General features: G+C 36.0%; 2 protein-coding genes across 2 annotated transcripts; one reads left to right on the top strand and one right to left on the bottom strand.

Annotated features, from left to right (window-relative positions):
- The first annotated feature begins 1,994 nt into the window (after positions 1–1,994).
- LOC111382342 (translocase of chloroplast 159, chloroplastic-like) lies at positions 1,995–6,477 on the top strand. The gene has a single exon (XM_023006282.1). It carries the CDS (start codon positions 2,266–2,268, stop codon positions 6,322–6,324), a length of 4,059 nt encoding a protein of 1,352 aa, XP_022862050.1. The 5' UTR covers positions 1,995–2,265; the 3' UTR covers positions 6,325–6,477.
- Positions 6,478–6,787: 310 nt separating this feature from the next.
- LOC111382343 (probable histone-arginine methyltransferase 1.3) lies at positions 6,788–16,687 on the bottom strand. The gene is made up of 15 exons (XM_023006283.1): positions 16,301–16,687; positions 15,487–15,549; positions 15,015–15,117; positions 14,043–14,186; positions 13,744–13,847; positions 13,528–13,626; positions 13,349–13,418; positions 12,707–12,803; positions 11,369–11,423; positions 11,014–11,097; positions 9,665–9,742; positions 8,474–8,577; positions 8,196–8,368; positions 7,926–8,077; positions 6,788–7,078 (listed from the first exon to the last, which is right to left on the bottom strand). Exons 1-15 carry the CDS (start codon positions 16,496–16,498, stop codon positions 6,989–6,991), a joined length of 1,614 nt encoding a protein of 537 aa, XP_022862051.1. The 5' UTR covers positions 16,499–16,687; the 3' UTR covers positions 6,788–6,988.
- Between the last annotated feature and the right edge of the window lie 8,867 nt (positions 16,688–25,554).

The following is a 25,554-nucleotide window of genomic DNA, read 5'->3' as shown; positions in this document are numbered from 1 at the left end:
TCTGTCTTCAAACGAGGCCAATAAAATTGACGTTCAATTTCCTCGATGCTCTTATCTCGTCCAAAATGTCTGGTCAAGCCTTTGTAGTGACTTTCCCAATCTATAAAATCTCGTACTGAGGTCCGAAGGATAAACAACTTATTGGACCAAAAAAGATATCCCTCCTCAAGATGGAAACCATAAGTAGTATCCGACTACCCCACTTCGCAAGGTAAAAAAATCTCTTTAAAATTAGGATATGACTTGTATTATTCCTTAAGTATTTTAAAACCTATGACTTTAACACTTATGATAGACAAAAGGGAAATACGATGGCTTAAAGCATCAGCTGCTTAGTTTTCAATGCTTTTCTTATGATTCAAAACAAAAGAATAGGCTTGTAAATATTCAATTCAGTGACTATACATAGAAGTCAACATTTTCTGAGAATTCAGGTAATGGAGGTCTTTGTGATCTAAATAAAGGACAAATTCCAGGGGTAATAAGTAATGATGCCAATACCGTAAAGTCTGCACAACCGCATACAATTCCTTATGATAAGTCGAGTATTGTTATTTGGCATCATTTAATTTTTATTGAAATAACCAACAGGGTGGCATTCCTAGCTTAGGAAACCACCTATTTCTACTCGGAGGCATCACATTCTACCTCAAAAACTTTGGAGAAGTCAAGAAGGCACATGATTGGAGCTTCTATTATTCGCTTTTTAACCAATTTAAATGCTTTGACCGCTTCTTATGTCCAATGAAATTCTTCTCTCTTCATGTACTCTATTATAGGAGTCATGATCGTGTTAAACCCTTAAATGAAATCGATGATAAATTGTAACTAAACTATGAAAACTCCTAATGTCATGTATACTTGCCAACAACAATGGTTTGAATCTTTACAGGCCAATAGACACTCCCATAGCAAAGACAATAAATCATGGGAAGACTTTACCAGTGAATAGAGAACTTTTCTTCACATTAGCGTACTAGCTTGTTACATGAAGGATAGAACAAATCTGTGTGAGATGATTTCGATGTTATTTCCTAATTTTACTGTACACGATACTGTCGTCAAAGCATAACAGCTAAAAAATGGGGTGAGGGGGCTTAGGGAATCTCCAATCCATCCTCATCGTACCAAAATTCACCGAATTGTAGAATCTCTAATCGTCGCATCATTTTACACCAAAATGGTTAAATATATTTTTGTCATTCTTTTCACTTTGCGCAAAATTTTGTTCAGGTATTTGTGTTCATTATTATTATTATTATTATTATTATTATTATTATTATTATTATTATTATGTGTATTTGCAATAAATTTTAATCATGTAATCAATAATAATAAAGGAAATAATTAAAATAAAAATACTCAAAAAGTTTTAAAATATAATAAAACACAATCAATTTCAAGAATTCCTTTCTCGTCATAGATAAATCAAGGATAAAAAGGCTCACATTGGACTTCAAAATACATTAACTGATCATTTGTGATATGAATATACGAATTTCAAGAATTAAATTAAAACACTAATTCCACTTCGTAATATTATGATATCGAGATTCAAAATGTATTGCATTATTTTTTCAAAATTTATTAACGAATTAATATTTTTGTTAATTTAACGTAATTATTTATTTAGTAATATATATAATTTTTCAAGTAAATAAATTGTTAAGAATGATTTTGGCAAAACTTACCTCAAATTTTGATATTGGAGATGGCTTTATAAGTCATTTCAATTTTTTATTTCTTCATTTCATATCTATCTCTTGTTTGGTTAAAAATAGAGTAAAATAATATTTTCTTGTATACTATTTGAATATATATACAAAAATTATAGGTTTGAGGATAAAAAATAGGAGGAGGAGGTTTTGAATTGGAAATTCGATACACTTGTAATGATTGAAACAACTAAAAAGACAAAATTATTGTGTGGTCGTAGAGGCACTAGAATTAGAAGCGGCGCAGACGTGAATTTCTTCAACTCCAAGAATTTCATCCTCAACCCTAAAACCAAAACCCCTTACCCCACCAACCCTTTACAAATTCCAAACTCGTTCCATGTGTACTTTATCTTACCACACCAACGCAATGTCCAACGTAACACAATCATAACCTCAAATGAAACAAACATAAACAAACAAACAATCCTAAAAAAATCCATAAAGAAACCCTAATCAAAGCACCCATAATTTCCAATGGAAATTTGATTTACTACCCCATTCGATTTCTTGCTTTTTCCATACACTAATAAATACCTGTAGTACAAAAATGGACTCAAGGCTTCATGGTGTCCCTCTTTCCACTACACAAATGGCCCCAAAGATCCCCGTTTCCAGTTCATTATCAGGTATTAGAGCTCCCCTCACAATGGATGATTCTGACTTTGAATATTCTACTTCAGCCAAAAGTCATAAAAATAGTTCTGTTAGTAGTTATAATAGTGGGAGTGAGACGGAGTATGAGGAATTCGTGATTGGTGAAGACGAGTTTGAAAGTGCATCTGAGAGGCATTTTGGGACGGACCCGGATGAGGTAGTTCGTGAAGAAACGTATTTTGTTAACGAGTATGAGTTTTCAAGACCTGTTGTGAAGAGCCCAGGTGAAGAAATTGTTCGAAGTAGTGATGTTAGTGATTATACTTTTTCTAGGCTTTTTGTGAAGAACCCGGATGGTGAAATTGTTCGAGGAAGTGATGATTTTAATGAATTTGCATTTAGTAGGCCTTTTGTGAAAATCGCAGATGAAGAAGTCATTGAAGAAAGGAATAGTGGTAATGAATATGATGATTACAGGCCTTTTGTGAAAAGCTCAGATGATGAAATCATTGAAGAAATGATTAGTGTTAACGAGTTTGATGATTATAAGTCTTTATTGAATGATAGAGATAAAGCGATTATGAAAGATAAGGTGAATGTTGCGGTACATGGTGATTCTATTTCATCATTCTCTGTGGTTAACACTGATGAAGACATTCTGGAGAATGACCCAACACCTGTTGTGGATATCGGGATCTCAGTGCTGCCAAAAATGGTCATGCCAATTGCCCTGGTATCTGGAGACAGTGACGATGATTCTCCGCACAGTGAGGCAATGGAAGATGATGTTTTTTCTGCAGTTATTAGGGTCCCAAGTGCTGAAATGCTGCAGAGAGTGGACGGTGCCCCAAAAGTTAGAATCTTAGATGTCGAAGAAGAGGAATCTGATGAGTCAGAGTCTCACTATTTGGTAGAACCTGAGATTGTCGAGGATTTGGCTCCTAAAAACGTTTTAAATGGTGTTTCAAGCTCTAAATATGAAGAGGAAACCGATGAGTCACAATCTCACCGCGTGGTAGAACCTGAGTTTCTCGAGGACTTGGATCCCAACAACATTTCAAATGGTGTTTCAAGTTCTAATTATGAAGATGAGGGTGATAAGTCAAAACCTCACGAAGCAGTAAAACCTGAGTTCGTCGAGTACTCAGCTTCCAACAACATTTTAAATGGTTTTTCGAATTCTAAAGATGAAGGATGTCGCTTTTGGGAGGACACTGTTCATAAGGGTGCCGATTCTATTGAAGAAGGAAAAAGCAGGTCTTTTTTGGAGAGTAAAGAATGTAATTCTTCGAAAGAATCGTCCGACAAAGATGCGATGCAATTAAATGAAGAAATTTATTCAATTGATGAGAAAAAGTGTGTGAATTCGGATCATAGTAGAATGTCCAACGATCTTACGAGTTGTGGAAATGAGGAAACGAAAGATGTTGAGTCACTGGGAACTAATGCTTTTCATACCTTGGAAGTAGATCGGACTCTTCCTCATGAAACAATGAGTTTGCTGGACATGGACGAGGTTGTTTCCTTGGATGATGGGAGCTGTAAAAACAGTAATATTGACGTTGCAAAAAATGTTGTCCTCACCCGAAGTGATGCTACTGAAAGTAGATGCAAGCAAAACGTTAATTGGACCATGGCATCTCGTGACTACATCACTCCCAGAAAAAATGAATCAGCTAATGATGCAGCTGTGATCGATGAACTGCTGACAGCTAGGGAGCTTGTATCTTCCTTTCATGGCCATTCAGTTTATTTCAGTCGAGGTGGTGCAATAGATGATGAATCAGTTGTCTCAGATAGTCCTGATACACACGTGTCCCTCAGTTCCAGTTTAGAGCGACAGATAAAACATGAAGGGGACAATGGCGCAATTGAGTTTCTAGGGGAGGTTGACAATTCACTTTTGCGTGATGAGAATAAACGAGCTGTAGTCACAGAACATAGATTACCTTCTACTTCGGTTGCTGGTGGACGGAGTTCCAGAGATCAATCAGAGGAGATCGATCGACAGGTCATGACGGTTTCGGATGAAGAGGTAAACTCTGATAGAGAAATTGATGGGAGACAAATTCTTGATTCTGCTGGACTGGCTGCAGTTTTGAAGGCAGGCACAGGTGCTTCATCAGACAGTGGCAGCATAAATTTCTCGTCTGTTGATGGAACCGAGGTTTTCTCTTTGGAGCGTCCTGCTAATCTAGAGGACTTCATATTGGATTCTCGGAAAAATAATAATCAACTGAGCAATCACAGTTTTTTGAGGCATTCCGAGGCCACAATGGGCAGTGATTCCGAGGAATCTCCAATTGAAGAAGAGATGGAAAAGATTGAGAAACTACAACTGATGAGAGAGAGATATTTGCGACTTGTCCATAGATTGGGTCGGTCTCCTGATGATCGTGTTGTTGCACAGGTTCTGAATCAGCTAGCGCTTGCTGCAGGAAGGCCTTCTGCTCAAGGATTCAGTCTTGAATGTGCTAAAGCAAGAGCTGTAGAGCTTGAACAACAGATTGAGAGTCATCTGAGTTTTTCTTTGAATATCCTGGTTATTGGTAAAACTGGAGTTGGTAAGAGTGCAACCATAAATTCAATTTTTGGAGAGAAGAAAGTGTTGATTGATGCATTTGAGCCTGCGACGATGGATGTGAAAGAAATTATAGGCTCGTTAAACGGAGTTAAAATCCGCATCTTGGACACCCCCGGTCTCAGAACTTCTTTCACAGAGCAATCTATCAACCGGAGAATTTTATTGTCGATTAAGAAATTCATGAGGAAATGCCCACCGGATGTTGTCCTCTACGTTGACCGAGTAGATGCCCAAACCAGAGATCTTACTGATTTGCCCATATTGAAGTCTATCACTACCTATCTCGGCTCATCAATATGGCATAATGTCATTATTGCTCTGACACATGCAGCTTCAACTCTTCCAGATGGACCCTCCGGAAATCCCTTAAGTTACGATGCATTTGTTGCTCAACAATCACGGGTTGTTCAACAACTTATTAATCATTCAGCTGGTGATATGCATGTGATGAAGCCAGTTGCTTTTGTTGAAAATCACCATTCTGTCGAAAAGAACAAAGATGGAGAAACAATGCTCCCCAACGGAGAAATTTGGAGATCACAGCTTCTACTTTTATGTTACTCTATGAAGATTTTATCAGAAGTAAATTCTGTGATAAAGAATCACGATCCTTTGGATCATACAAACCTATTTGGTTTTCGGATCCGTTCTCCATCTCTCCCCTACTTTTTATCTTCATTACTGCAATCCAATGATCATCCAAAACTCTCAAATGGTGGTGAGAATGACTCAGACATAGAGCTGGAGTATTCATTTGATTCTGACAAAGATGATGATTATGACAAACTCCCTCTATTCAAGCCATTGAATAAATTTCAGTTTGCAAAGTTAAGCCGGGAGCAGAGGAAATCATACTTCGAAGAGTATGATTACCGTGTGAAACTACTTCAGAAGAAACAGTGGAGAGAAGAAATAAAACGGTTGAGGGACATGAAGAAGAAAGGAAAAGACGGTTTACTTGATCATGTTTTCATGGATGAAGATGTCAACGACGAAGCTGGAACTACAGCAGCTGTAGCAGTTCCCTTGCCGGATTTGGTACTCCCGCCCTCTTTTGATGGAGACAACCTGTCTTTTAGATACCGGTTCCTAGAATCATCGTCCCATCTTCTTACAAGGCCTGTAACACCAGTTTTCGACTCCCAAGGGTGGGAATGGGACCATCCCATTGGTAATGATCAAAGCTCAATAGGTCTCTCTCTAATGAGATGGAGAGGTGATCTCATCTGGGGATGCAACCTGCAATCTCAGCTCTCCATTTATCAGGATTCGAAGTTGAACGTTCAGGACCAGCTGAACAACAAGCTGAATGGACAGATCTCTGTTAGGATTAGCAGTTCAGAACAACTTCAAGTTGCTTTTCTGTCTCTCCTTCCAGTTGCCGAAGCCATATTCAGGAAAGTCTTTTCTCAGTCCATTGAAAATTAATCTGCGTAAAGCACATTTGGCTGTACTTAAAAGCTACTGTTTTTCTGAATGTAGAAGTTGAACATAAGCAAGGACACTGTTTCTTTTCCTTAAAATGTAATACTATGGGAACTTTCATCGAAAACTTATCCGCTGAAGCTCTTTCATTATCAATCATACTTCAAATTTTATTGTGATTTAGCTTGGGCTCCCGACATAGGCTCACGCTCAACTTTTTTCGAGCTGACATTAAGTTCGACTAGAAAATTAAGACGTGAACTTGAACTCAAGTTTCAAGCCCTCAACGAACTTTATCTGTTAACAAACAGATGAATGATACTGTAGCGAAAAAGGGAATAAGATTTTATTTCCAGTTCTTGGTTCAAGTAAATCCAGTCGACCAGGCAACTTTTAGTGATGGTTATATACTAATGCATGTGACAAAAACTACTAGCTCGCTCTCCCAGCAAAGTGAGAACAGAACTATAGTGAACCATTATGTTTGGATTCAGATCATTATTCATCAAAACAGATAGTCTGGCACTGCTTAAACAATAACTTGTAAAAATGAGCTGACATACAACACAAGGTAAAGAGGTAAAAATCTAAGCATTTGATTATGCCGCATGGCTAAGCAATGGATTATAATAAAGTTACAAATATTAGAGAATTACAAAATCATTCATCAGAGTGAGTGTAGCTCGGCACCAGAATCCTGAAGCGTTTGTTGCATCAAATCCGACCCCTCTTCGTCCTGAGCTTGTATTTGTATATCCTGCAGTTTGCAATGTAAATGTTAATTATAGTAGCACCTCGAGTAAAAAGATCAACAGCAAATGATGTTAAAAACCTCATAAATTGTAATGATACACAATGAGTTGGAGTAATAATGAAATACAATCACTAAAGCCATTGTATTCTGCCTAGCTGTGGGTAGGGTTAAGCATATCGACAACTACATTGCCTGTACACTGACGACTCGTTTGGTTAGTCAGGTTGCACAATACTGAATAGTATTAAATAAAAAAAGTTAAGATCATATTCTTATAATTTCCAGTTCTATATCAAACTGTACTAAACATGCTCTGAGAGATGTTAGCGGACTGAATTATGCACTTTGCACATCAGACTACAATGTGTTACAATTTGAGGCAATCACTGGAAAAACAGAGCTGTTGGAGCTAAATACAGAGAGATAATGACAATCAAGTCTAAACATGTTTTCGAAGCAAAAGCGGAATATCTGTCTTGATGAACACAGAGAGATTGAGCTGAAAATTGGTACAGGACACCATTTAAATTTAGTTTTCAACCTAACCATTTTAGCGTACGTTCGTTACACAGTATTGGGAAGGAATGAACAATATAGTAACGCAGATTCTAGCTTCTTTTTCTTTCTTAATACTATCCAGTGCCTCCTTACCAAACATGCATATTTTGTACAAGGGTAGAAATGGTACTGAAAAGAATGTTGCAGAACATATTCACCATCAGAGATTGTTATTCTAGTGTATCCCTCGAGCTCAAAACCCTAAGAAATGCCACAGGTGTAGAGGCAAACTTCATTGAACACTATGTTATCCCACATTTTTTCTAAAGTAAAAGGCCGAAATGATCAATACCTGTGTTTGTAATAGCTGATTTGATTGTTGATCTTGTGGCAATGGATAGGCCTGTGGTTGAGACAACCGATAATAGGGCTCTTTGAGATCAAGTTTTCCGGATGACGTCTGGAGTATTCCTCCTTGCTCAGCACCAGGGCCCCACATTTTAGCTATTCAGATAAATGACTAGTTGGTTTAAGGAAACCAAGCAGGGAAGCAAAAGGAAAGGAACTAAAAGCAAAATCCAGGATTTGTTGCGTGAATAGCACAAGAGCGATAAAAACTGACCTGACAATGTTAGGTGAAGGGTGTAACTCTGAGCTTTATGGGAAACCATATGGAGTCGACCAACTATTTCTTGTCCAGGCATCACATAAATTGGTTGGGCGAGAACGCAACGCAGCTGGTACCAGTGTGTTGTAGGTGCACCAGGACCAGTGGTAAGCCACCGTTGCACAGTGCTGTTAGATGAATGAATTTATTATAACTAAGGCGAGTGGTAATCACACAATTTCATGGAGGGAAAACAGTGAGAAGTGTAAACATGTACAGCATCAAAAAATTACCTCCCATCAAACAATACATCAAACCAACAAGCCAAACCATGGACTCTGGTGCCCACAGTAGATACAAATTTCAATGGGATGTCAATTTCATACAAATCTTCTTCCTGAAAAAGGAAAAATAGATGAATTTATATAAATTACATTAGTCTTAAAAGGTTGAGAAGCTTACTGCATGCGTGACACAAAATAGAAGACAAGGGTAAAAAAATCAACTGTTATTGCTTTACTGAATGTATCATTCTTTAAGGAAATGATAATCTTAAAGATTACAATTTCATAAAAAATTGCATATTAAACTCCTATCACAATATTCCCAGAAATGGAATCAGAAGAGGAATAAAGCACTAGAGTTTCCAAACGTGTATACCCTCTGGTTAGCATGCCCCATTACACTATCCCCAGACATGAACACACATCAACCACATTCAAATGCAGATCCAAGGAACCTTCACCCCCAATGATTGAATTTGCTTCCAGCCAAAAGATTCCAAATGTTTCAAATCCTAGGAACAAGGAAGTCTAACGCGCATACCTTATATGGTCTAGCGAGCTTAGTTTGGAAACTTAAAACAAATCAATTCCACTTGACCCATTCTCTCAACTGAGCTAGTCTCTAGTTCATCACCAGACACTTCAAAGAATGGAGCCACTAAAATTACCAGCATATGATTAATTGGGCGCTTCCAAGATTTTTTCTCTTCTGCTGGGCAGATGAGAGGGGAAATGAAGGGAAGTTTTCACACAAAACATAGATACTTATCGTAGAAACCTTTGAATAAAACTCAATGACCCTTGAAACTGTAGTCTAATGTGTCATGCAATCCAACAACTATGGACAATTTATGTGGAAGCGAGACCAAATAATGACAAGACACTCATCAAATTTCCGTGACCATGTTTCGGAATTCAAATTTGAGGGGATTTAACTTTGTAGTTCTTTGTAGCAGCTGAGAACATAGTAACTTAAATTTGTTGCCCAAATTGTACAGGTTTTCAAAAAGGTCTAATTTTCGAACTCCACAAAGATATGAGAGAATCTGAGGACGGTATCTGACCTTTCTCCAGCAGTACTCAAGAGTTAACATACAATTGGAATGCAGTTTATAAGAATGTGGAAATCTTTCTGTAGACTTTCAAGTTTCAAGTTGCATGTATAATCACCAGATATATAACTTAATTAAAAACATTAACCTTTGTAGAAGTGAAGTCTATCACATGGGAGACCGCAGGAGCCACCAATAGCCTAGGATCAAAAGCATCCACCACTGGCTGCAAGGTGCATAGAGGAAGAAATAGATTGTGAGAGGCAGCATACAATAGTATCAAGTTTATTAAACAACAGCATGGTGATACAAATAGAATTATTTATTGATGATCCATATATTTCATGTTCTTGCTCAACTGCTTTTCAAATTCGTGATGATAAATGGTCATCAAAGAACCATTATTCTTTTCCACAAGTTAAACAATATTTCCAGAGACTGATAATAGTAGATACATGGCTATAATTCTTACAGCTGCTATTTAAAAATTAAAACTATTTTTAGCAATGATCCAGGCTTGTACAGTTAAGATGTATATTTCATCACATCCTTGTCAACCTATATTAGGCTTCAGCTATCATATTTATGAGCCATAACGGCGAAATGTAGTTTTAAGGGGAAAAAAAATGGCATCATGTCAATGTTTTTCCACAAACAACATGCTAACCATGGGAAGTACACAGTCACCAACTCTTTAAAAATAATTTGCAATTATCCCTTTGGCTTGAAATAAAGGATTCTATTGAAACACAAGGAATATTCATTCTAAATTAAGGGTGGACTTTATTTCTCATATCAAACAAGTATTTTACGAAGTTCTCATAATATTAAATTGAGGATGACAAAGCCAATTTCTCCGAAAGATAAACACTAGAAACTTTTAATGTTGGAAGAATTTGCTACATATGACATCTGTCTGTGCATATCCTTTTTATGGTTTCATGATTGGTGGCCAGACTAGTTGACACAGACTTTTAGATCAAAAAGGCAACGCCAAATAACTATACCTCCAATCAGAACAGTTATGCAAGAAGAGATTTCTGTAGAACCATCTCTTAGCCCTGGTTTGAGCCCCAATTTTTGGGATAAATAGATTTTGTAATAGTGATTTTTTGAAGAATGTGTGACTAAAAAGTGGAAAACGCTTTGAATTTACTTGTAATGTAAATTTATGGGATTGAAGAAAAATGAGTTTTTGAAAAATGGGGCTCAAACAGGGGCTTAATGTTTATAGTGCAAAATTACTTGAGAAGTTGATCATAATTCATGCTCTAGATGAAACAATATTTTAAAGAACGATAAATGCGGGGAATTTTATGCAGGTTTGATCTACCACAGAACATATGACAAATATTTAAGCAATGTCTTTGAAACCAAACTGCATAGCTTTGTAGAGACCTACAGTATTTATAGGAAAACGAGGCAATAAGCATACACAAACAATTAGCATTGCCGCTAGAAAACTACAAATACATTTGAGATGTAGATAAGAGAGACCTGTGAAAAGTATCCTTGGAATGCAGTACTTTGCAGAGGAGCCAAATTAACACCGTAATAATTTTGTTGCTGCCAAAACAAAGCCTGGATGGAAATAACAAATTTTAGATCCCCATTTTTTCAACAGAAAAAATGCAATATGAAGGGAATAATTTGGGTTACAAAACAACAACATGCTCTCAAGACAATTCAAACTTGTGTGCATATAGAAATCTCCCCAAAATTGTCGCCCCATTCATTGAGCAATTTAATAAGAAATCCATGCACGAGGACCAATCCCTCCCCAAAGGAAAAAAAAAAAAAAAAAAAAAAAAAAATTAAGTTATCATTTTCAGAAGCAAAAATTTGTTCTTACCTTATTCGCAATTTCCATGTATAGATACTCATCGCTAAATGGTGCCATATGTATTCTGCAAGAGCAAGCAAGTACAAATATCAGGCACAAGAAAAGAACAAATTACAATGTATAAACCACTACTCAAGCAAAAGTCAAGAGAAAGGGCATCTCTTACGCTCGAAAAGCACAAGGAATGTACACATTCTGCACCCTTACAATTAAAATTGAATGAACTAAAAATATCCTATATTCAATAGAACATTCCAGGACCCCACCAACTCATGTCATCGTCTCAAAGTTAATAATTTTCTAGTATCCCAACAATTAATATCAATTTGAGGAAAATCTGTTTTAAGTAATAATTATTAGAATACATTTTAACATATAGTAATAGTTGTCATACTACAATAATACTACACAATTTTACGCTGCAATATATTTAACAATTACATTCAACCATGATCCCAACCTATATTAATTGTTTCTCTGAATAGTAATCACGCATTTTATTTTCATCAATTCCACCTTGGGAAAGGTAAAAAATTATTTTCACCCCAGGACTCTCATGTTGACCATCAGCTTGTTTCTTTCCGTAATAGGCATTAGCTTTATCATCAACTAGATCTTTAGAAATCCATATATTACCTCTTGAGTAGGAGGATGAAGCTCAAAAGGTTGTGTTTCCTTCATTAGAGAATTGTGGAGATTTTTAAAGGTTAGAAGAATAAGAAACATGACTTAATGTAGTGTAAATAATATCTCAATTTTGGTAAACTGTGGACCAAATTTAACATGCATAATATGAATTAAATTATTGAGAAACCATCAGGTAAAAAAATTCTTCTGTTGGATGAGGAACTAATATTTTATACAGTTAAAAAAATTTCCTTTGTCAAATTCCCTACTTTCATTATAAAGATCATAAATTGTTGACCACGGTATCTAAAAGCTTAAGAAATTAGAGATGGGATGAACTTCAGAACATATAACTATTCAATAAATAATTGACTCGTTCTCTTGAAAATCCAGAGAGATCGGTTAAACGCATGAGAAGCATGAAACACATTTCATGATATGTCAAAGACAAGGTGAAGCATCAAGATACGATAGAAAATAAAAACATGCACAAGGAAATAAATAGCTTCCAGAAAAGAGATGTACATAATGCAAAAGTAAGAACACAAAAAGGAAATTAAGAGAAAATTTTATGAAGTAAATCATTTAACTCTTTCAACTTTCAATTTATTGCATATTTTAAACTCAGAAAACATTTTCCTCTCTTTGAGTAACGCGGCACTTATGCAGATAAATTAGTCTTAGGTATCCCTTCAACTACAGCAGAATAGCAACATTCACCTTCCTATAGTTGGAAACATTTTTCCATTTGGAACAAGAAATCGATCTCTTGCAATTATGTAGGACTCCAACATTCTCTCATTAACTAGCAAAGTGCCTGCAGGAGGTTAAGACTGTCATTAATAAGATACCTATGGATTATATTTCAGACTATAATTAATCTAAAACGAAGATTTGAACAAAGCATCATTAGAACTAAAAATATTAACATCTGAAAGCGGGCAAGCGCACAAGGAGTCAGTCAACAACCCCCCCTTGCCCACAAGAAAAAGAATTTCACAGGCACCAAAGAAAAAAAAAATCCTATAGCACATGCATGTGAACACTGTTCATTCAGGTTTTTTATATCCAAAGAGCTTGCCTACATTTTTTATTTTTTTCCAAGTTCTCAAGAACCAGCCATCAAATTTGAAGTTGATTTTGTTATTGAAAGCGCATTTTATGCGTGTTGAACCTCAAAAGAATTCAGATTTTGGTAAAAGGGAATATGCATTGCTTAAGCATGCACACATATGCACACGACACACACAAACTTTCCCGTGCATGTTTGCTTTGTATTAAGTTAGCTAAATACATATCAACATTAACCAAGATGTTATTGTTCACTAAATGACAGAAGCAGGCAAAAAGAACTTAGCTTACCCATTGGCTCAGAAATCAAAATATCTGCTTTCTCACGTAATTCAACCTCTTCTACCTTACCCTTAATGACCTACGTAATGAACAAAAGATGTGATGCTGTTATTGTGGGGCAAAAAAAATTTTAAAGAAAAAATAAAAATTTTCACACGGAGATAAAAATTCAACAAGTTGACACTTGCCGTGATCCTTTCGCCAAGAGACGGATTACCGTCTATAAGTTTACGAGCATATTCTGCCATTTCTGATGCTTCCACAGCATAAACATGTCTTGCACCAGCCTAATAAAGAGAGATAGAGAAGAGTGTGTAAACAAACCAGTATTAGTCAATGTTAAGGAGCTTCATGGCAATCAGCCTAATCGATGTAAAAAGTACAAAAAACATATACTAAAGAACCTGAGCAGCGAATAATGACAAAATGCCACTACCAGCACCAACATCAACAACTACACGGCCAACAAAGTCCACACGGTTCTCCATTACTGCAGCATAATAAGTTCCTGCAAAAGGAACATATATCATGTCAATTATCCACATAGACAGACATATGCTTCCACTGCAACAGTATGAGTGACGTTTCTAGCTGCATAAAAAAGGTCCACAAGCCTTTAAAAACTTGAAGTGACAGAAAAACTCAAAATGAGAATGAAAGAAAATATTGAAAGGGAGATACACAACACTACTTAGAGATTAACCTGTCCTAACGTAATCCTGCATCATATTTTGCTGGTGTAGAAGTTGTCCATAGTAATGAAAGTACATTTTAGCAGATGATGCCTCTATTTTGTCATCAAACTTGCTTTGAGATGATGACGCTGTCCCATTCGGAAAATCTGAACCTGTAGAAACAGAATTCCACGTAAGCCTTCCTTATTCAGTTATTCTGCAGTCTTTATATTTTATCCTATTTTGTGAGAATAAAATAAGACAGTGCCAAATATTTGAGAAATTTGAGAAGCCTGCATATACGCACAACAGATTTCACTAATAGCAACATATCATTATAACATGTCAATGTAAGAACTTATATAGTGGTAGAAATTGAGAGATTATACATCATAAACTAAACCCTGTCTACATTCCATATATTCACATACCTAAGCAGGCATACCCTTATGTACCTGTAATGTAAGTTACAATAATAAATATGCATCCACTGTGCCTCAGGAAAGGGGCAGGATCAGAGTCCCATGAAGAAATGCTCTTTCTCTCTCTAGCTAGATAATTAATGGTTAGAAGGTAGGCAATAAAATCAAAGTACTTAATGACATAAACATTACAAAATTCTTATTCTGTTGGAAGAACTCTTTAGAAGGATACTAACATTTTTAGAATTTGGACATATCTCCCAATTAACAAACAAAAAATACTTACAGACAAACATAATGAAAATCAAATGAAGCTAAACATTCAAACAGAGAAAAAGGCATAAATTTCGCTTCAATATCTTAATATTTAGGAAAAATAATTATAACAATTAAAGGAGAATTTCACCCAAAAATATGACATTCTTGGTTCAAAATACAAACTGAAGATCATAATGACTACTGCATATGAAAAATTGCGATGAAGAAAGAGTTGCAAGGATATAAAACCGATATAATGGAAGGGAGAGGGCTTGCATTTACATTTGTCAAGACACATCAACAAAAATTTTTCAAACCAACCTTGAACGACCACTTCCTTCTTCCATTGCTCAAACGCACAATGGAAGTTCCTACTTTCCTCCTCATTTCTGAATTGAATGGAGATTCCCCTGGAATAGCTTTTCTGATTCAAAAAATAATAATAATAATAAATAAATCTTATTCTCACTGTATAATACCAACCAAAAATAGAAAATTGTTTCCTTTTTCAGTTGCAACTTATTCACATATATTCCAATCTAAATAGACAAAAGAGAATAGGAAAAAACCATACTTCCAAAGCAGGCTATAATTTCAATCTCAGAAGAGGATTTTAAACTGCTTCCAAGGAGCTCTCTTGATACAATACCAGTAAAACATATAGGGCTATAGAGTATGGTCTAGGTAATACAACTCAAATTTTAAGTTCCTTGCGCCTCCAATTATTCATATAGTAACTAGATAGGAAAATGAGTATGACATGAGGCACAAGGTAATGCATTAAATATCGTACCTCTTTATCTGTTTCAGAAGCTTCAGATATACATACTGATTCAGATTGACTTAACTTGAAAAGCTGGACAGAAATCAAAAGGAATTAGAACAACCCATCCCAAAAATACACAATAAAATAAATCATAGAATTACTCGAAAAATATTTCATATAACCTGCTATTTTTATCTAGTGTCAGTGAAACATCTGATCATATTTAAAAGAAAAAGGGTATCTAAATCCCAAATAAAAGAGAAAATCATAGGCTCGAGCAATCTAAATAATTCTTAAAACTTGCAGTACTACTTTTTCCCCATTTTCCCCATTTAGAAATGTTAAAATTAAGATCCCTTTTCTAGAGAGTGCAAAGGAATATTCTGGTCCTTGTTTTCCCATCTTAGATACGTTGAACATTCAATTTTTCTAAACATAGTAATACCAAGTTCACTTTGATTTTTGCTTTATCTTCTAAGCTTCTAATGTAAGAAACAAAATAAACAGAGCAGTTTTCAATCTCTTCCGCTATCTTTTATTCATGAGCAGCACAAAGATCAGATCACTTCCTCTACATTGAAATAAGCACGTCATATATCATCAATAGATTACAAATTTAACCAAAAAAATGCAATCATCAAAAATAATATATAAAATACAAAATGCTCTTAAATAAACGTTGAAAACATCACAAATGACCACTCAAAATATCTGTAGAAACTCTCATCTTATACTATTCTTCAAAAACTTCAAATCAAACTAAAACCCAAAAATAAATCTAACATGACCGAAAACCTCAAATTAAATACAGATATCATGATTAAAAATCAGTCTTGCTGACCCGAGAAGTGTGGAGATCGAAGTGAACAGAGGCTTTTGGGTCGGATTCCGGGTCGAACCGGAGCTCCGCAACTCCCGAGTCGTAGTGGAATTTCGCAACCACCCGCGGTGAAGTGCTGTTCGAAATCGAAAGCTGCGAAATTGAAGCCACCAAAAAATCCTGCTCTTTCTGCTTATTCTGCCTTGCTGAAACCTCCATTGACTCAACTTATTAACAAATAAATAATTTATATATATCTATATGAATATATGCTGTCTGCCGATAAAATAGGAAGAGAAAAGTAGAGAAGTAGGGTTTTCGGCTGAGAGTGAAGATGAGTGAGGACGAGAAACGTTTTAGTGAGAGAATATAAAGGTTCTGCTTATGTCCGAGTTAAAATCGCTATCGTCACCAATTTATAAAAAATGAGAAATTCATAAATTTCTCCCATCGTCCTTCTTTTTAGGGTTCGTTCAACATTTAGGCCACAAAATCTTTGTGGTAGTTCGACATTGTATCACTCTTTAGAAAAACACTCGACTCGCTCGAGGTCGAGGTGTAGAAGATAGTGAAGCGGCCGGAATGAAAGTTTTAAAATTGAACTTTTGTTTTGATTACAAATTACACAATTTTTCCACTTCCATTTGAAGAAATGATTGTGACAAATATTTCTTATTCAAGTTGCTAAAAATGCTTATTCCTCGGAAAAATAATATTTACAAAATGCGATTCGTATCAGAAAAATCTATGTTTTTTATAATTTATTTAGACTACATAACTGATATAATAATGAACCTTTTAAGTCTGGTCATTACTTTTAGCGTTAAAGAAAAAAAAAATGTGGCGACAGTGTATGTATAACTATGAGAGATAGAATATCCAAATGAAATTAAAAAATAAGTTATTCGTTATCATTGTTTACACATAAGTATGATGTGACATTTAGATTATTTTAATTAATTTGTCATTTTAATGATAATCTAAAACATAGAATTTAAGATGATCATTACACACGCTTATAAGTAAGGGTACTATAACTATTGTGGAGTGACCAAAGGAAAAACAGTGTGGCCAAATATGTTTTTAATGCCTTGATTGATGGCGTAGGTTTTAATGATTTCCTATCAATGGTGGGATGGTATATGGTGCAACTTCCGGCGTGTCCTTCCCCAAATGGATGAGATATCGTACTTTAGAATTGTGATTGTACACCATTAAGCCCTTGTTTGAGCCCCTTTTTTGGGCTTCTTACTGGCATTTTTTTATTGGTTTGAAATTGGTCATGTAAAATTATAAAGTGAAGTTCCAACTGAACCTCACTTCGGCTCAATCTGTCGGATACTTTTTGAATTAACCAAGTCAAAAGACCAATTTTTCACGTTGACCAATTTTTTTTTTTGCCATTCATCAAAATGGCCTTTTGAAGGGTAAATGTCAATTTTGTCCTTGTTATGTGTTGTAATTACAAAAACATATCATTTGTCCAAAAGACAATAATACCCTCTTTAAAAAAGTAATAAATCCAAACAATCACACTTAAATCTCAAAACGAAATCACTTTTCTTATCAAATTTTTCAACACAGTTAAAAAGAAATTTCCTCTTCCATCTGTTTGAACATTGAAATCTCAAAAAATTATCAAAGGATCAACAAAAAAATATTGCTCACAGTCGGCACTTGAATTTGGTAAGTATAAATACGTATGTTTAATTTCATTTTAATTAAATTAGTACATTATTTGAATATTTAAATTTTATTTCAACATATAATTTTAGAAAAATGAAATATTACAGTCTTGAATGATTGTAAAATTATTTTTTTAGCAAAAACGAGGAAAAAAATTCATCTGCGCAGATGCAAATAGCCGAATTTTTGTGTCCGGGCCGGATGTTTAACAGCCGACTACACGTAATTTTTTTCATCCTTTTATTCTCATAATTACAATTTTTTTATTAAATGATGTTTCGTAATGCAGATATGGGATCGGCTGCTGTCCCGATTTGTTACTTTGGTGAATTTGAAAATAATGATAATGATCAATGGGTGCGGAAATGGACGAGTGAAAGACATGGTTGTACTGCAATTGTAATAACATCCAGTACATCATATGCAGAAATGTACAATGAGATACAGAACTTGTTGAAAGTCGATCCCTCTGAGTACACCATGGAATTGGGATTTCTAATGGGCTAGAATACATCCATTTCAATTCCACCTATAACGGTTACTTCTGAAACTGAAATGAAGGTTTTAATTGAAATGAATCAGAAACGTGCGATTCCTATTTGCGTAACTTTGATGAAGAAGAATGTCCCCAAGAGTGAACAGGTAGATTTTGACGGAGGGGATCGTAATGTGAAAGAATTTTGAGACACAGTGGAAACAGTGCGTGATGATGTTGTAGCTGTTCCAGAGACAATTGCTCATCACCATGATGTCACTATTACACACAAAATTTGCTCGGTAGTTCAAGACAACGAAAGAGATAATGACTTTACAAATGAGAATTTGATTGCTTTATCCCTTTTGAGACATGCGACGAGTGGGAGCTCGCAGGCTGGACCGAGTGCACGGTCCTCTAATTGTTCGCGTATAGTCCCCGATGATGAAGATTTGTATGTCGAACAACTGTTTGACATGAAGAAAGATTTGCAGGAAACTGTTCACCGAATTGCTTTGAAACACAATTTTGAGTTTAAAGTGAAGAAATCAAACAAGTCGACTTACACAATTGTCTGCGTTGACGACAGTTGCCTTACGTTTGCGAGCAACGAAAATGGACATGAATGAGTTCTTTGTGGTTCGTAAGTATGCACTGGAACATACTTGTGAAGTGGATATTCGTCGAAATGATCACAGGCAAGCCCGATCATGGTTCATTGGTCGAGAAGTAATGCACAAATTTCAGGACCCACGAACAATCTACAGACGTTCGGACATTATTAATGACATTTGTCGAGAGTACGGGGTGGTCATGAGCTATCAGAAGGCTTGGAAGGCCAAAGAATGCGCGATGGAGGACTTGATGGGTTCGATCGAGGAGAGTTATGCTAAATTGGCCAGGTATTAATTTCAATTGTTTATTTAATTATTTATCGAATCTTTATCAAATGTGTAATTAATTATTTGATTCAATTGTTAATTTTTCATTTTTTAATTTATTTAATTATTTAAATTATGATTACTGTTTATTTAATTGGTCAGGTTTTGCTATAACATGGGAAGAATTAATACTGAATCGGCATTTTTTATTGAGAAGGATGACGAGAATCACTTCAAGTATTTCTTTATGGCCCTTGGACAATGCGTTCGAGGATTTCGAAATGCAATACGACCCTTAATTCTAGTGGACGGTACAACCCTCAAGGCGAGATACGGGGGCAAGTTGATTATTGTAACGTGTCAAGATGTTAACATCCAAATTTTCCCTCTTGCATTCGGCATAGTTGACGGAGAAAATGATTTGGTAATGCGTTGGTTTTTCACGAAGTTGAGGGAAGTAATTGGGGATGTTGAGAACCTTGCATTCGTATCCGACCGAGGAAAGTCAATAATTAACGGTATCGCCGAAGTCTTCCCCGAGGCATAACATAGTTATTGTATGTATCATATACAAGGAAATCTGAAGAGCAAGTATTGAGATAAGGGCATCGTTACATTGTTTAGGAGAGCTGCAGAGACTTACAGTTTTCAAGAGTTTGAAAAGTTTATGGTTGAAATCGAAAGTAAATCCTATGATGCATGGAAGTATCTGACGGAGATGGGGATCGAACATTGGGCACGATCACATTTTTCAATACGTCGATACAATATGATGACGTCGAACAATGCGGAGTCGCTCAATGCCTTATTTAAGAAAGATCGAGAGTTACCAATTCTCGCAATGCTTGAGAACATTCGTGATAAGCTGCAACAGTGGTTTCATGATCGTCGTGAGGAATCACAGAGTTGCATAAGTGTGCTAAACCCGGCTCAAGAAGATAAATTCTTCAAGACTTTAGAGGTGGCAAGGAAGGTATATGTAGAACCACTAGATCAGTTTCGCTTCTCCGCGAGATGTGCACGTAATATCGGATACATCATCGACTTAAATGATAACACGTGCATGTGTAGACAGTTTCAGTTTGAGAGTTTTCCGTGTACACATGCAGTGGCGGTGGCTATGTATAGAGGAATTTCGCCACACACCTTATGCAGTGCTTATTACACGATTGGTTCTTGGAGAACAGCATACACCGAAACCATATTTCCTGTACCGAATGAAGTCGAGTGGGAAGTTCCTGATCACATTCTCTCATTGAATAACTTGTTGCCACCAGTAGTCGGCCCACGTACTCCTGGACGTACACGTACGTCTAGAATACCTTCGATCGGAGAATTTTCCCAGCCTCGTAAGTGCGGCAGGTGTGGTGCAACAGGACATACTAAAAGATTTTGTACAAGTCAGATCCCTCTGCATGACAACGTAACAGATGTATAATTGAAATTTATGTAACATTATTTATAACATTGATATTAATTATTCACGCATATTCTTAATGTTAATTATTATATTTAGTTTTTTTATTTTAATATTTCATTAATTAGTTGCGTAATATTTGAAGTTAATTTTTTTTTAAAACTCAGTGCGTTCTCCACAATATACCCAAACATTATAAATACATCATGAAACATTTAAATAATCACATAAACTAAAAAACAAATTTTAAATATTAAAAAAATAATATATGTTTTACAATTATTTCGTAATTACAAATGAATGAATGAAATATACAATGTTAAACGTTACAATATGTACAATTATTTTAAAGAAACACGACTAAATATCTACGGATCACCATTAAATTCAAATAAATCACAAGCTAATTTATTTCTCCAATTTTGTATCCATGCTTGATTGATTGCGCCAACTTTCTGTGCTATACTCAAAAATTCTATGTACTTATAGCGAATATGCCGCAATCACCCCTACAATTACAAAATATCGTATTAGCATATCACTGTTTAACTAGAACGTAAGTTGTAAATTACAAAAATAAAATAATAAACACTTACGATATTTGTTGTCTCGCCGTCGTCGTGTCCCGCACTGTGATTAGTTTGTCCTGCATAGTAATATTCGCTCATCTAGCTAGCATGGGGACGATCACAGACACCGATTCCAGATTTTGCTCGAGCTGATCTTGTGTCAGGCATGAATGATCGGGGTCATACACATACATAGTCGAGTCGGCAAATATAATATCCACTGCAATGTAGTGATGATTGACACACACCGGAATGTACGGATGCGTACAACCCTCCCATGGCTTTCCCCCGACACTTGACCATATCCCTACGACCCACTCCATCATGTATGTAGGCACCGTGTACTCGCTACCCAAAGCTTGCAACGTTTGATACTCAATATCAATGGCACGTATGAACTCAATGTTCAATATGAGTCGGCCAGGAATGTTGAACGATCTTGGATGTCGTTCGGCTCAATCTCGTAGCAAATCCATGGCGAAGTCAATGTGCCACACAAATTAAAAAAGGAGTTATTTAATTTCATAAATGCAAAACGCAAAAATATGTATTTGTAATAAATAAAAATATTACTACTTCACTTACATCATCGGCGAGCCAAGCCCCCGAAGTTGTGATGTCGTGAAACCACTTGTAAGCGTCCGAGATCGTCTTATGAGCAATCCTGCGACTGACTCTGAAAAATAAGAAAAGAAATTATTAAGTAAAAATATAGATGTGCCAACATCTGCGTAATGTATTAATCCTTAACGAATAATACAATACTTACCCAGGCATAAGTGCTTTCCACTCCGCCTCGAACGCTTTCCACTTGGCGTGGTCCACCTTCCTGAATAAATTCGGGTGCGTGCCGTCGACGAACCTCCTCCTTTTCGCCTCCGCGGTAAACGGAGAAACGACGTACTGTGAATGGTGCCCTCGGCCTCTTGCCGACCAACAGCTCCGGCACATCAACAGTACGCGAAACCTTCCCAATATCCAACACTCCCTCACCTACCATCAGGACCACCTCTTTCGTCTCCTCCGACACAAAAATTACGTCCGACGAGTCTGGCGTCTGATATGGTACCCTCTCTGCCTCGGATACCCCCTCCTCCTCCTCCTTCGACACCCTCACGACCTCCGCCTCGGGTAACCCCTCCTCCTCCGATACCCTCACGACCTCTTCTTCCGACACCCTGACAACCTCCACCTCCGGCATCCTCTCGACCACTGCCTCAAGTACCCCCTCCTCCTCCGGCACCCTCTCTACCCCCTCCTCCTCCAACACCCTCCGGCACCCTCCCGACCCTCTCCTCCTCCGACACCCTGACGACCTCCACCGTCGCCTCGGGTACCCCTCCTCCCTCTCCATTGGGGCCTGATCCTCCATCTCCATATCTATTGGTCCATCGAGATATGAAGCTAATGCATCATCCGATGCCCACAACGAGTCAACATACCCCGTCTGACCTCCTCGACTTTGATAACAACCCGCCCCTCCGTCTTGATAGTCGCCTGCCCCTCCGTCATCCCCTACACCTGTCCCTACGTCACCCCCTCCGTCCTGATAGCCGTCTGTCCCTTTGCCACCCCCTCCATCCCGATACTCGCCAGTCCCACGCAGGCCTACTATGTCACCCCGTATCGCTACGATCTCAGCATAAAGGTCTGCTAAACCGACCTGTACCATCCCGACATCACGTCGTAAGTCAGCTACTTCACTTCGTAAGCCAGCTACGTTGCCTCTGATCTCCATCATAAGTCGGAACATATTATCGATAGAAGCACTCTGACTACGTATAACTGATCCATGTGGGAGGTGTCCGGACGCAGGAGACGGTGATCTCATGCAGGGAGGTGACACTCTCGACGGAGGTGATAGCATGTAGGGAGGGGACACCCTCGGCGGAGGTGATAGTCGACGACGCTCCTGAAAAAAGAAACATTGCAAATCAATAACTTCATTAAAAAATTATAATGATAATCAACATATTATATTCGATTAACATACCATGTCCCGATCGACGATGGACTCATGCCTCTCTCGAGCAGCACGATCTGTCAACAACTCATGGATATAAGTCTGATCCTCCTCCTCGATCGATGGTGTCAGCTCAATGAGGACTTCAAGTTGACATATTGACATTTCATCGAATTACTGACCATGTATCCAGCTTCGAAAATGACATACAACAGAAAGGGCAAATATATAATACGTACTTCAGGATCGTTTAGGATAACTGATAGCTGTTTTGCAAAGGGCTTGTCTTGTACTCGCCAGTGGTGCATTCGAGGGATGCATGTATCCCTTCTCCTTGCATACCGACCAGCCAGGATGGGAACAGTCTCGTAGACCCATATCTGCAACAATTACGATTATTATATGTACAATTTAATAAAAAAATGAATAACGCATCATGTTAAACATTTACCTGCAAAGCTAACGGCATGCCATATATATCGTACTTACGCTCCGACCTATCTCCCCTAGGCATCGAATGCTCCCTCTTGAAAACGTGTAACGTATCTGAAAAGCATCTCTCTCCCCACGGATAGTTGTCGAACGTATTGATGTCATCAACAACTTGCAAATGAAAAACGTCAATCGACGTCTTCCTGTGATGACACCTCAGTACGCTCTCTAGTATAAATATCATCCCCAACTTCAACTTGTCAAACATCTAGTTGCATCCCCTGAATGCATCTCCTAACTGCGCCAGTGTCACTGTCGTGTGCCCATTAAAGTAATCATTCAGCAGCCTCTTGTCCGTCGAAATACTGGCCCTCGCTGCCTCTTCGCCCGTACATCTCAATCATGTGATTAGGGCAAACTTGAATATAGAAAATGTAACAACCTTACCCCCAAGATCAAAGTGGAGGGCATCTCTGTCAACTAACTTAAGCAGCCGACACAGTGATGAATCGATCAACTGTCCAGAGAACTGTACAGATCGCAGTGATTACAGGGGCCATAGGCAGGATCGACGTAATATCTCTACGTGCTCCTCGTCCAGTGAATCCAACACTGTTGTGAAGCTGGCAAAGTTACAGTTCAATGTAACTTTGCCAGGAACGTGTCTCAAGACTAATCCATTCTGTAAAATTTCAAATGTTAGAACATTTGAAACATAATGTCACAAAATTCAACTAACCGAACTGTAAATAATATACGCACGAAATAACAGGTAATAAAGAAAATGAATTAAAAATTACACAACTTATAAAAAAGGGAAAAAGTAATTTTTATAAAATTATTTATTTCATAGTTTATTTTAACCCATGTTAGAAATTTGTTTCAATTCTTTATTTAATTAAATTTGATTATTTATATTTAATTACATATTTAAATAAATTATTTTGAAAATTTATATTTATTACTTATTTAATTTGTTTATTTTTATTTAAATGTTCATTATTTATTTCAATTGTTTATCAAAATTATTTATTTCGATTGTTTATTTGTTTATTTCTTATTTATTTTAAATATTTATTGAATGTTTAATTTTAATTATTTATTATAATTGTATATTTAATTATTTTCTTTAAATTATTTATTGAACATTTAAGCGTAAATATGTAATTATTTGTTATATTTTTCTTTAGTTGTTTATTCAATATGTATTTTAATTATTAAGCGAATATTTAATTATTTATTTGAAATGTTAGATATTTATTTCAATTGTTTATCTACATATTATATACTTACTTTGATTATTTTTATCCAATTATTTTTTATTTAATTGTTTCAATTGTTTATTTAAATTATTTGATTTAATTACTTATACTGATCGATTATTTACATTATTTATTAAACAAGAGCAAACACAAATATTTCATTATTTATTTCAAATGTTAGAAATTTATTTCAATTAAACATTAATTAATATTTTGATTATTAACATTTATTCATTTATCATTTAAATAATCATTTAATTATTATTTAAATATTCATTATTTATTTTTGTGTATTTCAATTAATTATTTATCCAATTGTTTTTCATTTATTTGTTTCAATTGTTCATTTAAATTATTTGATTTAATTACTTATATGAATCGATTATTTAAATTATTTATTGAACAAGCAAAAGTAAATATTTAATAATATCATTTCAAATGTTAGAAATTTATTTCAATTAAACTTTAATTAATATTTTTAATATTAACTTTTATTCATTTATCATTTAAATAATCATGTAATTATTATTTAAATGTTCATTGTTTATTTTTGTGCATTTCAATTAATTATTCATTCCAATTGTTTTTCA

The sequence above is a fragment of the Olea europaea genome, unplaced genomic scaffold (assembly GCF_002742605.1).
Source record: "Olea europaea var. sylvestris unplaced genomic scaffold, O_europaea_v1 scaffold2475, whole genome shotgun sequence".
NCBI classification, from domain to species: Eukaryota; Viridiplantae; Streptophyta; class Magnoliopsida; order Lamiales; family Oleaceae; genus Olea; species Olea europaea.
The sequence above is the reverse complement of the archived record's forward strand: the minus strand, read 5'-3'. Positions and strand labels throughout refer to the sequence as shown.

Excerpts from the sequence above, each read along its gene's own strand:
- LOC111382343 (XM_023006283.1), bottom strand. The coding sequence starts at position 16,498 with ATGGAGGTTTCAGCAAGGCAGAATAAGCAGAAAGAGCAGGATTTTTTG. Across the intron at positions 13,419-13,527 it reads CTCTTGGCGAAAGGATCACG|GTCATTAAGGGTAAGGTAGA; the intron begins GCAAGTGTCAAC and ends TTCATTACGTAG. Across the intron at positions 8,078-8,195 it reads CCTTCACCTAACATTGTCAG|CTAAAATGTGGGGCCCTGGT; the intron begins GTCAGTTTTTAT and ends TTATCTGAATAG.
- LOC111382342 (XM_023006282.1), top strand. The coding sequence starts at position 2,266 with ATGGACTCAAGGCTTCATGGTGTCCCTCTTTCCACTACACAAATGGCC.